The 17,999-nt window shown below is 37.4% G+C and overlaps 1 protein-coding gene across 1 annotated transcript in view; it reads left to right on the top strand.

Annotated features, from left to right (window-relative positions):
• LOC126966066 (gustatory receptor for sugar taste 64e-like) overlaps positions 1–17,152 on the top strand; it is a 33,552-nt gene extending 16,400 nt beyond the window's left edge. Inside the window, exons 6-9 of the mRNA XM_050809940.1 lie at positions 9,199–9,249; positions 14,868–15,030; positions 15,672–15,761; positions 17,078–17,152. Of these exons, the coding sequence (XP_050665897.1) occupies positions 9,199–9,249; positions 14,868–15,030; positions 15,672–15,761; positions 17,078–17,152 (379 nt within the window). The remainder of the gene's footprint in view (positions 1–9,198; positions 9,250–14,867; positions 15,031–15,671; positions 15,762–17,077) is intronic.
• The last annotated feature ends 847 nt before the right edge of the window (positions 17,153–17,999 follow it).

A 17,999-nucleotide genomic window follows, 5' to 3' on the forward strand; every position in this document is an offset into this window, starting at 1 on the left:
GTACGTGATCCAAGCCATTCGGCATTGTGCCCGTTGAAATCACCCAAGACTACGATTTCAGCGGAGGGGATCTGAGCAAGCACGTCATCAAATGCCGCTTGAACGCAGCCCATGAGGTGATCCGTTTCTTCAGAACCACTGTTATAAATTATAATAACGAAAATAAATTTATCCCAGTTGTAACCAATATTAAGTTAGAAAAATATCTGATAATCTAAAAACAAGTAAAATAAATTCGTTAAAAGTAAATCCAGATGTGGACAAAATATTAAAAGAAAATTTAAATCAAATACGTACAAATTACATTAATGAAGAAGAAAAAAGGGAAGTAACAAAAATATGTTATCAATATCGAGAAATTTTTTATTTAAAACATATATCCTTAACTTTCACTCATGCTGTGAAACACGAACTAAGATTGACAAATAACAACCCTATCTTTGTTCGTAACTACAGACAAGCCCCTAAACAACGGGACGAAATAAAGAAACAAATGGATAACTTATTACGACAAGGTATCATAAGAGAGAGCATATCACCTTGGTCGTGTCCAACACATATAGTACCGAAGAAACCAGATGCGTCCGGTAAAGTTAAATGGCGTCTTGTTATAGATTATAGACGTCTTAATGATAGAATAGTAGAAGATAAGTATCCCTTGCCTAACATACTTGATAGGTTAGGAAGAGCCCAATACTTTACAACATTAGATTTAGCTAGTGGGTACCATCAAGTGGAAAAGCACCCTAATGATATAGAAAAGACAGCATTCTCTACAGAGAGAGGGCATTACAAATTTTTAAGAATGCCCTTTGGCTTAAAAAACGCACCAAGTACGTTTCAGAGGCTAATGGACCATATACTTAGAGGCCTTAGCAACGTTTATTCGTACCTTGATGACGTAATAATAGCTTCTACATCCCTTCAGGAACACATTGACAAACTTAGACAGGTATTTGATAGATTTAAAACTCATAATTTAAAAATACAGCTTGAAAAATCTGAATTTTTACAAAAACGTGAACTTTTTAGGGTACGAACTAACGGACGAAGGTCTTAAACCAAATAAAGACAAAATCAAAGCCGTATTAAACTTCCCACTGCCCCAAAATCAAAAAGAAATAAAAGCTTTTCTTGGACTTGTAGGATACTACAGGAAGTTCATAACGATTTTGCTAAACTTACCAAAACCAATGACACTTTGTCTAAAGAAATAAAGTAAAGTTACACACAACGCTGAATTTATTGATTCTTTTAATAAATGTAAACAAATCTTAACAAATGCCCCAATCTTACAATATCCAAACTTTGATAAACCGTTTATAGTAACAACAGATGCATCAGACGTAGCTTTTGGCGCGGTTTTATCCCAAAGAAAAGTGGGATCGGATAAGCCGGTAACCTACGCATCACGTACGCTTTCCGACACAGAATCGCGTTATTCAACTATTGAAAATGAATTGTTAGCCATTATATGGGCAACAAAATATTTTAGACCTTATCTATATGGTAACAAATTTACAATTTACATAGACCATAGACCACTCACTTGGCTTATGTCATTAAAGAACCCTAATTCTAAGTTAACTCGTTGGCGTCTAAAGCTTGCTGAGTATGATTTTAACGTAATATATAAAAAAGGACGTCAAAACACTAATGCACATGCATTATGTAGGGTTAAAATTTTTCATAATAGCATAGATTCCCTAGCTGTAAATTTTGAAGATAATTACGACGGTAATATAATAGATAGAATTTTTGAAAATACACGTAGAGAAAACGAGATGGAGCAATCAGCCCAAAATAATGTGGAAGAACCTGAATCATCCACAAGTAACATTAACTTACCAGTACTTGTACTCTCTCAGGCTGAATCAGACAGCATGAGTGCACTCACAATTAGTGAGAACCAGTTAATAAGTACAAATTACACCCAACCTGATACTATACTGCACCGCATACTAATACTGACAGACGCTATAGACAGAAAATTGAAGCAATTTCACATACGATCAACCCCTGGTTTAGAATATAGAGTCGATAATCGCTCTAAAACAGTCATCAAAGATGTGTTTATTCCAATTAATAATACGGAACAGGAAATTATACGTTTCTTAAAAGAACACACTATAGCAGGTAGAATATTCCGTTGCTATTACTATAATGAAGAGCTATACTTGGCCTTTTCCAGAGTATATACTACAATCTTTAACGATAGAGGCCCTAAATTAATTAGATGCACAGCTCGCGTCACTTTAGTTGAAAATAAAAATGAACAACAAGAATTAATTAAGAAATACCACGAAGGAAAAACAGCCCATCGAGGTATTCAAGAGACGCATAAGCAGTTACATCGAAATTACCATTGGCCTAACATGTTACTTACGATTCAAAGATATATATTATACCTAGTAGTTGAGAAAGTTGACAAACATAAAAAATGTATTTCAGTTTTTCTAGATCTCAAGAAAGCTTTTGTCTCTCTCCCCATTCTTATACATAAACTAGAAGCTATTGGTATTAGAGGAACACAGCTACACCTATTCAGTCACTATCTTTCTGAACGTAAGCAAAAAGTAAAACTAGGTGACTGCACCAGCGAATACGAGTCAGTATCATACGGCGTACCACAGGGCAGCGTTCTTGGCCCAACCCTATTTTTAATATATATAAATGACTTATGTGATATGAAGCTCAAGAACGCAAACATCTTCTCGTATGCCGATGACACTGCGATAGTATTCACTGGTGACTCATGGGACAGTGTAAGGAAATATACTGAAGTGGGTTTGCGTGAAATTTACACTTGGTTAAATATGAATCTACTTACTCTAAATGCAGATAAGACCAACTACATGTGCTACAGTTTATATAACGATGCCCAAGCTGCTAGAGAATTCAAAATACAAATTCACGACTGCGTTAATATCGCACATTGTAACTGCCCATATATTCTGAAAGTTTTTCAAACTAAATATCTCGGTATCATATTGGATCAGAGACTTTCTTGGCATCCACAAATAGACTACATAATGCAGAGGTTGAGAAAACTAACCTGGATTTTAAATCATTAAGATACGTAGTACCGAGGGTGCCGGCTGGCCCCAAATTGGAAGACAAAGATCTCCTGAAAGAGATCTATACATCGTTGGTACAAACTGTACTAACGTATTGTATAACGATCTGGGGTGGGGCCACTAGAACAAAATTCCTTGAACTTGAACGAACACAACGTAATCTTATTAAAACAATGTACTTTAAAAAACGCAGATTTCCCACGGATAGCTTATATAAAGAAACTAAAATACCACAATTAGAAAACTATATATTAGAAACACTATTACAAGAAAGCATAAATCCCTCGCTTATGACCCTAAAATCCTGCAAAAAAGAAGAAAAGACATTGTGGTAGTAGTTCCTAAGTCAAACTCAACTTTTGCTGATAGACAGTTCAATAAGCGCTCTGCAAAATTATATAATTTAATAAATAAAGAATTACAGATATATTCAAAAAACGTATATGAATGTAAAAAGCTTACATCTAACTGGTTAGAACCCAAATCCTATGACTGGGTAGAACAGTTGCTGAGTAGCTAGTTGTGTATGCTACAAGTATATTTATATAAATACACACTCACGCGCACACACACATACACACACAGACACACACACACACACACACACACACACACACACACACATACACACACTTGCACACTAAACACTCATTTCCCTTCTTTCCCCTTTCTCTGATCATGTCTATTTTATATATAGTAGTAACGTAACGTATAATGGTAGAACTTTCACAAATAGTTTTAAAGTACATATTATTTCATTTGTGTAATTTGCATTGTAAAAAAAAGGTCAAAATTATATTTTTATTAGTTAACTTTTACATGTATGAATAACTCTTAAGTATAATGTAATTTTGTTTGTTATAAATAAAGGTTAAAGAGCGGTGACTCCCAACACAGGCGATAAGCTTAACGGGAGACACCTGCCCCTAGTTTTTAAGTACTTTTTGTTAAAGAAATAAACAATTTATTATTTATTATTATTATTATTATTATTATTATTATTATTATTATTATTATTATTATTATTATATGAAGTACCTATGTATATTCATTTTCATCCCAATATTCAGTTCGTTCAAATATATTTAGTAAATTCAGTTCGTTTAAATATATTTAGTAAATACCAATGTGACATATGTCTTAAAGCGAAATCCATTTAAACCAGCTTTAGCATTAACTGATACACCCAGAAAACCAATGGAACACCTTTACATGGATCTGTACTCGACAGGAGGAGTTACATTTCTAACTATAATCGATAATTTTTCTAAATTTGCTCAAGCTATTCCCATCAGTGCATGTAGCAGTGTTCACGTAGCAGACGCACTATTACAAGTCATATCCACATTGGGACTTCCATACCAAATCACAACAGACTCAGACACAAAGTTTGATAATGATGTAATCAAAGATATTTGTGCATTACACAATATTCATATACACTTCACAACACTGTATAACCCTTTAGAAATTTACTATCCCAAGGTGTTTTACCAGGATTATGTAATAAAACACAAGATGAACACTGAAGCCGTACAAGAATGCATAGCAGCTCATATGTCAAAAAAAAAGGGGGCTGTCATCGCCAAGCGCAACCAAAACGCCGAAGAAATTGCGCTCAAGGTAGGTGGTAATAGTATACAAACAAGTAGCTAAGACAGCAAGAAATGATAAAACTAAGCCCGTATTTAAAGGTCCGTATAAAATTATTCATCTTCACCTTAATAACGTAGCGGAGATTATAGGTAACCACCCTAACTCAAAATCAATCACAGTACACTTCAAGCTTCTACGAATACCTCATCTTGTTTCAGGATCCACATCTCAGGAGCAATCGTGCTCACAACAACCGCCGACGACGTAACGCTTGTCCCTATAAATGATGAGAACGGAATCCTTTTGCTTAAACAGGGTAAAGTACTACGACAAGTCGATTATTTTAATCTTGCATGTGTGTATAATGTCACGTATTACGATTTAACATCAATTAAACTTTTACCTTTATTCGAGAGTGTTAAAGCTGCCGAAAAAGATACATCGATTGGAGACATGCATAGATCGTACAAAGATCAAATAGCACATAGTATATCTCTTATAAGTAAAAAAAATTGTTTTATTATTCCGCACATTAATAGAAGGAAGAGAGGCCTTGTAAATGGTTTAGGCTCTGTAGTAAAATCAATCACAGGAAATTTGGATAACGATGATGCACTTAAATTCGAAGCAGAAATTTCTAATATTCATAATAAAGTAAATAATATCGCGAGCACCCAGGGCAAATCCCTAATACTTGCCGAAAATACCATTAAAGAATTAAGCCATCAAATTGAAAAAAATAATTTAAATCAAAATAAATTGCTTCTAACCATCCAAATCCAAAAATCAATCACGGATTAGCGATAAAATTGCCAACCATTTACATTTCTTAGAAATGTACGTAGAAATAGATTTTAGCTTACAAATTTTATAAGATAGATTAAAAATTTTAGAAGACGCAATGACTTTTGCGCAATTAGGAGTAATGCACCCTAGTATAAAGTCCATGTAACCTTTTAAATGAAATTTCAATAATTCATAAAAAACATAAGTTTTTGCCAGTAGCAGATATAAGTTTAAATAAGATTCATGAGTTGTAAAAATCTATAAAAGTAAAATCATATAGTACGGAACATTCTTTGACTTTTATCTTAGAAATCCCTTCCATTGATTCTAATATATATGACCTCATCCACATGTACTCCATCCCTAACTTGTCAAACCTAACTAACATTCTAAAACCCAAATACCTAGCACTTGGTAGCGATGAGTACGAATACCTGGAAGGCAAATGCAGAACAATCAACGGAAACACGCAGCTCTGCGAGATGTCCAACACAGCATCAACGATGTCATCGGAAGATTGTATTATATCGCGAATTCAACACCGCACGTCAAACTGTACACGCGCGAAAATGCAGATTAATAAAAGTATAGTGCAGAGGATCAAGGACAATACTTGGGTAATTGTGCTGAGAGAAGAAGCAGTCATCCACATCAAGTGTTTAGCAAAATCTACATATAAAAAGGCTTCAGGTACATTCTTACTTACCCTTACAGAGGAATACCAAGTTGAGATACTCAATAAAACATTTAACTCAAACCGCAAAGAGATTACATTTAATGAAGTTGTTCCACTGTCTAGAAATATTGAAAAGAGTGTACCAGTACAGTATCATATTAAATGGGAAAATATAGAACTGGACAACCTGCAGCACCTGCCCAAGACATATATGTCACGGAGGAACCACACTGGACCACCATGATGGCAACACCAAGTTGGACTACCCTTATCCTATATGGCTTGCTGATTGCTGTTGGAGTCACAAGGATCATTAGCTGGAGGAAGTCGCATGCAGCCAAGGACACCGCTGAACAACACAGTGAGGACATTGTAGGAAGCTGCCGGGTCAGCTTCCAGCTTAAAGAGGGAGGAGTAACGCAGGCCCAACACGGCTAAACCTGCATACGTTGCCACTCCGTACCCCGACGTAGTGCTGATCGAGCACCCATTGTCTTTTACATTTCTTTAGTTTAATTATAATATTGTTTAATCAGTCTTGTTCCAATTTACCTCTGAGTAACATTAAATATTGTTAAATAAAGTGCTTTTTAAAAACTCAATTCCCGACGCCCGATACATAACTACGGCTAGATCAATTTTTCTGTTGTTTGATTTTTTGGATTTCTCTTAGTCCGGAATAGGATAATAAATAATAAAATATCGAAAAAATCACGAAAAAATATTATTATAAAAAAGAATTATTTTCTGATACATATTGTATGGATTGACATTTTGATGACATCTTGAGAATAGAAAGAATTCAATGAAATTTTTGTTAGTTTCACGCTACATGAGTAATAAAATACAACTGACAGTGCACGTCATGTTATTCAAGTTGACTGGTTGGTGTGTTTGTTTCGAGTGTGCGAGTGAATATTAGTTTATTGTGCCGATATTATCATTAACAATGTCATGACTAAGACGATCAAATTATTCCTGACAAAGACGTAATGCAACTAGGATTCGAAACATTGCGAATGAAAGGACTGAAGATAAGAACCGCATTAGTGTGGATCGACGTGGTGCTATGAATCACAAGAGCAAAGCGTAGCAGCCCGTAAAACGGATCGGCTGGCAATACGAAATCATCCAGTAAAACCTAAGAGATCAACAACTTATAGATAATTTTCGACGCACAAGAAGAAATTTATGAAGTACTGATTTCAATCAAGCAGCGTTTCGATACGATTGCAGTACTTATACTGTACTGTAGTACTGCTTGCATACTAGCTTTCGCATTGGGCCGATGGTCGTTGTTTGCGAGTATTCTGCGGAGAAACGCAAGAATTGTGTTTTCTAGAAAACACTCAAAAATACAATGTTTGTTTCCAAATGACCTCATTTGGGGCAGACATCTTAGAACGAAAGGCCGGCAACGCTCTTGTGATTCCTCTGGTGTTGCAAGAGAATGTGGGCGGCGGTGATCACTTAACACCAGGTGACCCGCACACTCGTTTGTTCTGCTATTCCATAAATATTCCTATGTATTATGTATGCTAATTCTAAAAAAAGTGTTTATAAATCAGTAATACGGGTTTTGCTTTTGATATTGTAGATATATGGACAGATTCACCATCATATTGGATCACTGCAACCTCTCGAAGATGCACAGCTTAAATTTTTACAATTATACATCACGCTTCAATGATAATAACAATTCTTCAGATCTGCAGCAACTACTTAATGAACATTTTGCATGTCGAGTTAGCCTGCAAATCTTTAATTTCCGATATTTCTTGCATTCGCCCTGACCATTCAAATCTTAAGGCCAATCCTTGAAAGTTTGTGGTCTGAATCAAGACAATCCATTTCCCATGTTCAATCTATATACATATAAGAGATTTCCAGGTATATAGTCACTCATCACGATATCTCTGGAACCACTAGAGCTAAAGACTTGAAATTTGGTAGGAATATTCTTTTCAACGAGTAGAAGTCATCTAAGATTTTCCAAAATTCCATCCGCAAGAGTTTTATTTTATTATGAACAGAACAACGTCTGTCGGGTCAGCTAGTTAATATTAAAGGTAAATGTGTATTAAATTAAATTTTTAGTTATTTATTAGTTTTCAGTTTTTGAAGTCAGTTTTTTTAAACGTATTTTTTTTTATTTTTTACTTTTTAGTGTGAGTTAATAATTGTAATAAACTCCTAAAAAAGCCGTACACAAAAAACAATTATATCATCGAGGTAAACAAAAATTTTCATAAATATTTGCCCAGTATTGTTCTAAAATGAAAACTACTGGGCCAAACTATGTAAAATGGCATATATCCTGCTTCGAACTAAAGAAAAATTACGTAAATTGGATCATAAATATTAGAGTAATTGGTGTACATACATAAAAAAGATATACCGATCGAATTGATGACCTCTTCCTTTTTGAAGTCGGTTAAAAATGAATGTATGTTATGAATATGAATGGGAATAAACAGCTTCCTATTTGCAGGTCAGATCAAAATTTATATAAAACCTTTGATAAGCTTAAACGTTGGGAGTTATTTTTTTTATGACAATACGGGATGAGACGAGCAGGATGTTTAGCTGATGGTAATTGATACGCCCTGCCGATTACAATGCAGTGCCGCTCAAGATTCTTGAAAAACCCAAACATTCTGCGAGGCACTACAATTATTGTGCTCGTTACCTGGATTGGATTTTTACCACTTTTGCCGGCCTCTGCTCGCATGTACAGTTGTTACGGTGTGCAAAACAATCATCACTAGGATGTAATCATCAATAGATTAACTATGATTTAAATGAAATAAAATGAAATATATCTTTATTGCACACGACAAAATAATTAAAAATAACAAAAATCGAGACTACAAAAAGCAATGGTCGGCCTTATCTATTCTACCAGGCAACTGTAATGAAGTAGTTTTAGTTGAAAAGATAACAGACGACGCTTGCGCTTACCTACTGAAATAGTGCGTTGATGTATAACTTATTTATTTGGTCCTAAATTTGTTTGAAATTAAGAAAAAATGCATTAAACTATCATTGTAATCATTTTTACAGAAAGGGAATTAAGGCTACGCCACCATGCAGTATTGAGAGTCAAGATAAAAGGCACGTTTAAATACCTGTTTCGTTCTGTCATATAAATTGGAACTGAAGTAATCAGCAATAAGGCAAAGTCATCATATTCATTTAAACTTAATATTTCCTAAAAAAAATGATGGGAGAGGAGGACAAGTGAGCTTACGTGTTACCTGATGTTATCATGTATCATACGAGGGTAGCAAGTCTTTTATATAAGTGTACGCGCATTTTTTGACGGTACCCATTACGAAAGTTCCTTGAAAACCCCACTATTGGTTTCGGAGTATCTTGCGAAGGTGGAATTTGGTCGCAAGAATCAGACCAAACAGCTCTACGGAACACTCCCCGATAAGTGCGATAGAGGACAAACAGTGAACCGTCTCTACGCAATATTTCATAGAGTACTGATAATTTGGGTAGCTTTACGTTGTACACGGTCAAATGATTCGAGCTGATACTACACGACAAGAAACCACAAGGGTGTATTAAAAGAAAATTGTACTCGTCGATATTACTCTACACAGAAGAGACATCTTCTGGTCAAGACTACTTTAAGCGCAGATTAAATTACACCGCAATATGACAACCTGTGAAAGTTCTTAATGCTTGAAGAAGGTATTTAAGATTAATATTACTGCGATTGTTAATTACTCAAATGGTCCCTATATTTTGAGTAATGACTTAAAACAAAGCGATACGTTATAACTATAATCACAGAGTTTAACTTGGATGTTAATTATGTTGGCAAAGTGTGAATATGTTGACTTACTTGACTTGAGTTCCTATAGCCCCTAGCTGGGACATTGTGGATTTCACTCCAGTCTTTCCGATAACTTTTGACCCACTTCTGATGGTCTATTAACTCTGCCTTTGACGGTCCCAAGACCGTATGAAAAAATAGGAGGGTTGGCTGAGTGAAGATCTAACCAGCCGCAAAAGATCAACGTCGAGCATCGGGCGACGTTAATTAACCCGAAGAAACTCTGGCCTAACAAGCCAGAACCTGCTGGAGGTAGGAAATGACCCCCACAACTCGCAACTCTGTTCATCGACAGAATCGAGGGCCTTGGCTAAGTCGCCCGGGCCGCGAGGTAGAATACCTCTTTAAAAAGTTACCCTAATCCCGTGCCGATGGGATGCATGGCTTGCAGGAGGCAAGTTCTAAGCGCCAACCTCGGCGGACCCGGCAAACGCCGTTGTATTTTGCCCTCTTGAGGGAATGGGCGTCACCCCTCTTGTGACGTATTAAATCGACCCTACTCGTGGGAACAAAATCAAAATGAGCAATAATAAACAAAATTTAGATAAGAATGACCCAAAAACTATGACCCAACAACTTTTACACAAAGGAATGTTCATAAACCGCCCAAGATCAAGCTCTTTTAGTGGAACAACTAATCAAGGGAATATTGAACTGATAGATAAAACAGCTGGAGAATCAGAAGAACAGCTGTTCACAAAAGTGCTTTATGGCAAAAGGCTAAGATCCAGTCCAGACGCAGTAAAGCGCAATCAAAACCAGACAAAATTGAATTACTGGCTTGCTACACCAGTAGTACCAACATCCAACAGCTTCAAAGGGCTCGACGATATAGAGCAACCCGATAAACCAGAAATACAAACACAGAAGCCCACAAGACCTCCTCCACTATTTATTGATGGAGTGAAGAACATACAACCCTAAATGAAATTATTAGAAGCCGTAGCAAAAGGAAAATATGAAATAAAGGTATTACGAGGCGACAGAGTTAAGATATAATCGAAAACAGCCGAATCATACTCCACTATTTACAAAGAACTGAAGGTTAAAGATACGGAATTCTATAGATACCAGCCAAAACAAGACCGCAGTTTTAGAGTTGTCCTAAACAATCTACACCCATCTACAGACAAAGAGGATATAAAAATAGCTATTGAGGCGCTTCACCATAAAGTTATAAATATCTGGAACATTCAAAACTCTAGAACAAAACAGGCGCTTTCAATGTGGAACATCGAATTAGGACCTCTTGAAAATAATAAAGACATTTATAGCGTTAAATATCTACTACAATGTCGCATATCATTTGGAGCACCCAGACCAAGGCGAGTAATTCCTCAATGCACTTATTGCCAAGATTACAACCACACACAAAGATTTAGCAACAGAAAGCCCAGATGCGTCAAATGTGCGTGTTCTCATCACACTTCAGCTTGTTACTTACTTAAAAGAAGTTAAATATATCCTTTGCGAGGGAAACCACCCAGCTAACTACAAAGGTTGCACAGCCTACAAAGAGCTGTTGAAAGTCCGATATCCCGCTCCAATCACCAAAGCAAGAAAAAGCCATGGATACCCTAGAAAGGAACAAGAACCTGCAAACAAATTAACAAGTAATGGAAAATCCTATGCTCAAGCTACAAAAGAAGTCCCTGAACAACCTAAGACACAAACAATGAACACAAAAGATGAAAATCTAAAAACGAATGAACTCAAAACAATTACGGAATCACTTGTTGCCCTGATGAACCAAGTTCTGACCCAGACCCTAACCGATCTAATCTCAAAAATGCCATCACATTCACAGCATTAAAAATGTGTGTATGGAATGCCAATGGCTTGTCAAACCAACTCGGAAGAGTTAAAAATATTCGTCAAAATAAACCACATAGATGTTTTACTAATCTCGGAAACCCACTTCACATACAAAAGCCACTTTAGTCTACCAGGATACAACATGTACCATACTGATCACCCAAACAACAAAGCACATGGAGGATCGGCCGTTCTTATCCGGTCAAACATCAAGCACCATTTAATAGAACACTACTGCAAAAACTACATTCAGGCTACAAACATTGTGATAACGGACTGGATTAGTGACATCACTATATCGGCCCTCTATTGTCCACCTAAATTTACTATAAAAGAAACGGAGTTCAGTAATTTCTTTCAGCTACTTGGACATAGGTTTATTGCAGGAGGTGATTTTAATTCCAAGCATTCGTTTTGGGGTTCCAGGCTTATCCTACCTAGAGGACGAGAACTTCTTAAATGCATACAAAAAAGAAATATGAACGTGGTATCATCTGGTCAACCGACTTACTGGCCAACAGACAAAAGAAAAATCCCAGATATTATAGATTTTTGTGTCAGCAAAGGAATCGCAAAGAATATCATATCGTGTCAGAGTTGCTGGGACCTATCCTCAGACCACTCTACAATCATAGTAGAACTACACACTACCCCTCAAGAATGCATCAGAAAATGCGCTCTGCATAACAAAAGAACTAACTGGTCCCTATTTCGTGAGCTTACAGAAAAAGCATTCCAAGAATCAGTTAGTCTCAAATCAAAAGATGAAATAACAGAAGCGGTACTATATTTCAACAAGAGTGTGCAAGATGCAGCTTGGTCGTCGACCCCACAACGTCGAAACACATATTTGATTTAATAATCAAAAAGAGGAGAATACGGAAACGCTGGCAAACAACCAGAGGTTTGAGTGTTGCGAAAAAACAACTTAACCACGCCAACAGACAGCTAAAGCGTACTCTAGAGAAAGATCGTAATGACGGATTTCATAATTATCTCACCAGCCTGGATGCTACTGCTTCCTCAGATTATTCTTTATGGAAAGCCACTAGAAGACTAAAACGGCCCGTCAACGTCTCTCCTCCTATAAGAAAATCTGGTGGTACCTGGGCACGGACAGACCAAGAGAAAGCCAGAATCTTCTCAGAGCACCTCTCAAACGTCTTTACTCCTCACCCATACGACGGCTCACCAGAAGATGCAGCAGAAATTACTAACCACTTATACAGTCCTAGAGATACGCAGGAGACGCCTCTTAAATTTACAAAAACAGAAGTTGCCCGAATTATAAAAAAAATCGGACCCAAAAAAGGCTCCAGGATACGACCTTATTACAAACCGTATATTACACGAACTACCTGAATCTGGTATAACTTTCCTTACGTCACTCTTTAATGCGATGACCTAACTGCAGTTCTTTCCTCTGGAGTGGAAGGTCGCATAAATTGTAATGCTGTTTAAGCCAGAGAAACAACCTGAAGAAACGAAATCGTATAGACCCATCAGTCTGTTACCTATTCCATCTAAAATATACGAATCTCTATTGCTACAACGAATCTTGCCTGTACTCAAAGAAAAGAAGCTTATTACTGATCACCAGTTTGGATTTCGCAGCAAGCATGCCACTATCGACCAAGTACACAGACTAACAAAATATATCATGGAAGCACTGGAAGGTAAATTTTACTGCACCAGTGCTTTCCTGGACATATCTCAAGCGTTTGACCGAGTGTGGCATGCAGGATTGTTATTTAAATTGAAAAATGCGTCATTTCATAGTACAACAAGGGGAAGCACTGTCTAATCTCTGCCCTATAAAAGCAGGAGTTCCACAGGGCAGCGTACTGGGTCCCATACTCTACTTACCCTTCCCTGCGGATGTGCCGACATCTGAATCCTTAATAACGGGAAACTTTGCTGACGATACCGCTATACTAGCTACACATAGCGACCCAAAAACAGCCTTACAAAAGTTAACAAGGGTTAAATGACATATCCCTATGGCTCAAAAAGTGGCGGATAAAAGCAAATGAAACAAAATCTGTTAATGTAACGTTCACTTTAAGAAGAGACTCTTGTCCTCCAGTTAGAGTTAACAACATTGTAGTCCCACAGGCAGATCATGTGAGATACCTTGGATTGCACTTAGATAAAAGACTTACCTGGCAAAAACATATTTTCACTAAGCGAAAGCAACTTGGTATCCAAACGAGAAAACTTTACTGGCTCATTGGATGAAAGTCTCAATTGTCTCTGCAAAACAAAATACTCATATACAAGGCAATACTGAAGCCCGTCTGGACGTACGGAATCCAACTGTGGGGTACTGCTTCCCATTCAAATATTGAAATTCTACAAAGGTTTCAAAATAAAGTACTCCGCATGATAACCAATGCCCCCTGGTTTGTACCCAACGAATTATTACACCGCGACCTACGCCTGCTAACCGTAAGAGAGGAAATTGTACGCTATACCAGAATTTACAAAGAGCGCATCGAAATACACCCAAATACTCTGGCTCGGTCACTTATGGAAAATCACAACAAAGCGCGACGCCTAAAACGCAAAATACCCCAAGATTTAATACGATCACCTCAAACACAGTAAACACAGCTACTATTTTAACATTGAGGATGTGATACAGGTCACATACCGAGCGCGCCAGCGATAGCACCAACCAACATACTGCTGAATGTCCCAGAAAGGAGACAGATTGTAGTAAATAAAGGGTACTTGGGGATTACAGTAAAGCTTGCCTTAGTTGAAATTCATTCGAGGATTGTGGCCTATCCAGCCTGATTTGAGACTGATGAATCGCGAGTTAATTACAGCGTTCCTAAAGATGATCATTGGAAATTTTGTCAAGACAGTGAATATTGCGAATTTAGCGAAGGCATCAAGTAATGAAAACCTGGTGTTAATATATTATTATCACCAGATATGAAGTTGATTTTGACGAAATTTCGTTGCAAGTTTTAATAAGAAGTTGAAATTAAAATTGAATCATAAACTAATTTGCTGCTATTTACGATCTTTATAATATACATTACATGAAATGTTCTATTTGCAGGCCATTACAAGGATACGAGCAAGCAGTGTATTTCATGTATTCGTTTATATTCCTCGTCGTTCGATCACTGAGTGTTTCGCTGATAGCGGCACAAGTACACACTGCGAGCTTGGCGCCTGCTCAGATATTGTATGATATTCCATCGTCGCACTTTAATATTGAGGTGACTATAATTATTTCTTTTATAAATAAATATCTTAGAAAATGAATACGTCTAGATAGAGTCTCTAGATAAAGTCTATCTAGACGTATAAATGTTCTAAAATATAAATAAAAGGAAATTACATTGTTTGTTTTGGCATTTTGTTGAAATCAATGGGAAAAACTTTTGATGTAAATTCAACAATATACAATACACAGATAGCTTAATTCCCGCTTTTTAATTTAAGAGTCCTGATTTCCGTGACGAGCACAATTGTAGTACCGCTCAGAATTTTTGGGTTTTTCAAGAAGCGGCACTGCATTGTAATGCAGCATTTCCGCGTTGGATAGCTAGCCTGATCCGTTGACTGCCAGCACTTGGGTTACCAGTAGCCTTAATGAGGTGCGAAGATAGTCCTTTGTACATTCTCCACGCCTCTATGCCCCAAGGGCCAAGTATCTCGACACCAAACGGCACAAAGATGACTCACTGAGACCAACATATTTACGACGCTTGCTGTCTTCGGCAGTCGAAGCAGCAGCCCCAGCACCAACTGAAGTAACTTGGACATGAGAAGGAGCCAGAGCCTTTTGATTTCATAAAAAATCTTAAATTTCAGCGCTTGAGGTAAAAATTAGACGTATTTTCATTCACTGTTCTAGATGCGAAGGCTTATGGACCAGATACATGGAACCACTGTCGCGTTGAGTGGTCTACAGTTCTTTCAGATCAAAAGAGGATTGGTTCTCACCGTAAGTTTAATTTAAAATCCTTTTGATTCATACTGGCTGAATCACGAAACACTTTTGCAAATATCCGCGGCACAGCGAGAAGCGTCCGTTGAGACGAACTGTTCTCAGGTGGCAACAGATCAAATGTCCTCACAATCGGTGAGGGTAATTGTATCTCATACAAAGTGCGCCTCCCAGCCCGAGAACATATCGCCGTACATCTTTATCTATCGCTCAGAGTTCTCTCAAGCTGGTGGTAGGTGATGTAGTCTAATGTGAGCCACATTCGCCCAACTCTACTGCGGCGGATTGGTTGGGAGTCGACGTCAACCAACACCTCTACTACGCCTTATCTCGGTAACGCCACTAGGTAACATCTGGTTTGCTTTACAGATACAATAATTTCCGGCTTAAACCTTGAAATTCTTCTCACTCACTCCTTAATGAATAAGCTTTATAATAGCAAAAGAATAATTAACTTTGATTCGGTAATTTCAGAACATAAAATAATCAAATAAACATGCTAATAAAGCTTTATAAAGGAATAATTACTCAAAAAATATTTCAACTAAGTTTAAAAATATTAATATTATTTTGTGAATCGATTTGAATCGAGTTGACAAAATAGTTATTCCTAGCAATACCATAGTATTATATACCGCAATCTGTCGAATCCGCGAAGTGATCAGTTGGTTAGAGTCATGGGTTCGAGACCCGCATCGTTCATATAATTTTGTTTTTCAAATTTTATTTGAGTATTAATCCTAGAAGTGATGGTTTTCACTTTAAAAATATAACAAATTGTTTAGATTTACGAGAGCGAGATCTCAAGTCAATTTCCTAATATGCCAATATTTATTGGGGTTGAGCAGGTTATCAACTGTAAAGTAGATCCTGTAGATGAAGCCACAAGCTGAGAGTTGAACAAGGCATACAAGATCTTATGATGATACGTCACTCGAACGGTTTCCTCAGTTGGTCTAACCATCACTGCACGGAAGCTCTGGCACGGAACGCCAGAGGTCGTGGGTGCGAGTCCCGCATCGTTCATAAAATTTTGTTTTTTAATTTTATTTGTGTTGTAATCCTAGAAGTGAGGGTAATCACTTTAAAACATACCAAAGTAATCGGTGTACATACATAAAAAAATAACAATCGAATTGACAACCTTCTTTTTGAAGCCGTTTAAACATCTTTTTATGTTTGCAACTGGACACATGTTCTTCATTGCCCACAGATGTACGAAATACTATCAAAGTATCTCAACCAGAGACCTATGTATATACAGAGAAATATGTCTGCAAATTTCAAGTACTATAAGATATTTTCATTTTCAGATTGCTGGGACGATAGTAACATATGAGTTAGTCTTGTTGCAGTTCTCTGACGTCACACAAACGAATGTTGAATAGATATAATTCATTACATGTATTGTAATCATAACAACCAAATAACTGTACTAAAAACAATTCTTAAAGCTATATTTACAATTCTATGATTTTATGATATTCAATTAAATTATTATTTCAGCATTGGATAGCTAGGCTGATCCGTGGACCAAAACCTTGGGAAATGAGGAGGAGCCAGAGTGTCACGCAAGTCACGTCCCAAAACAGGACCCTTCCATTCTCCCTTCCTTTTAATCATCATTTCAGCTGGATGAGGTGCACTGCTGACAATGCCCTCCCCCAAATATCGCCATGACGATCGGTCCTGCGTTGCCCTCATCCAACCGATTCCGGCGATATTGATTGACAAGAACGTCGGTCCATCTTGTTTTTTCTTATATGAGAGGGGGCAAACGGGCAAGAGGCTCACGGGATGGGGAGAGGAGAGGCAACCGCCCATGGACATCCGCAACAACAGGTGTGTCAAGAAATGCGTTGCCGGCCTTTAAGGTGGGAGTATGCTTTTTCTTGAAGGTCCCTAAGTCGTATCTGTTCGGGAAGACCGCTGCCGGTAGTTGATTCCACAAAGTGGCTGTGCGAGGCAAGAAATTTCGAACAAAACGAGCGGTCATGGAATGCCAGACGTCTACGTGATGCGGTACTTTGCACGTAATGTCCGGTGGTGGAATTCGGCCACTGGAATCATCCCGAACAGCTCCTCTGAGCACTCCCCGTGATAAATGCGGTAGAAGATGCAGAGAGAAACCACATCTCTACGCAATACTAAAGAATCAAGCCGATCGGAGATGACTTGATCGTCGATGATTCGAGCCGCTCTTCGTTGTATGCGGTCAAATTGAAGAAGCTGGTA

This window comes from Leptidea sinapis, chromosome 9 (genome assembly GCF_905404315.1).
Source record: "Leptidea sinapis chromosome 9, ilLepSina1.1, whole genome shotgun sequence".
In the NCBI taxonomy this organism is placed as follows: Eukaryota; Metazoa; Arthropoda; class Insecta; order Lepidoptera; family Pieridae; genus Leptidea; species Leptidea sinapis.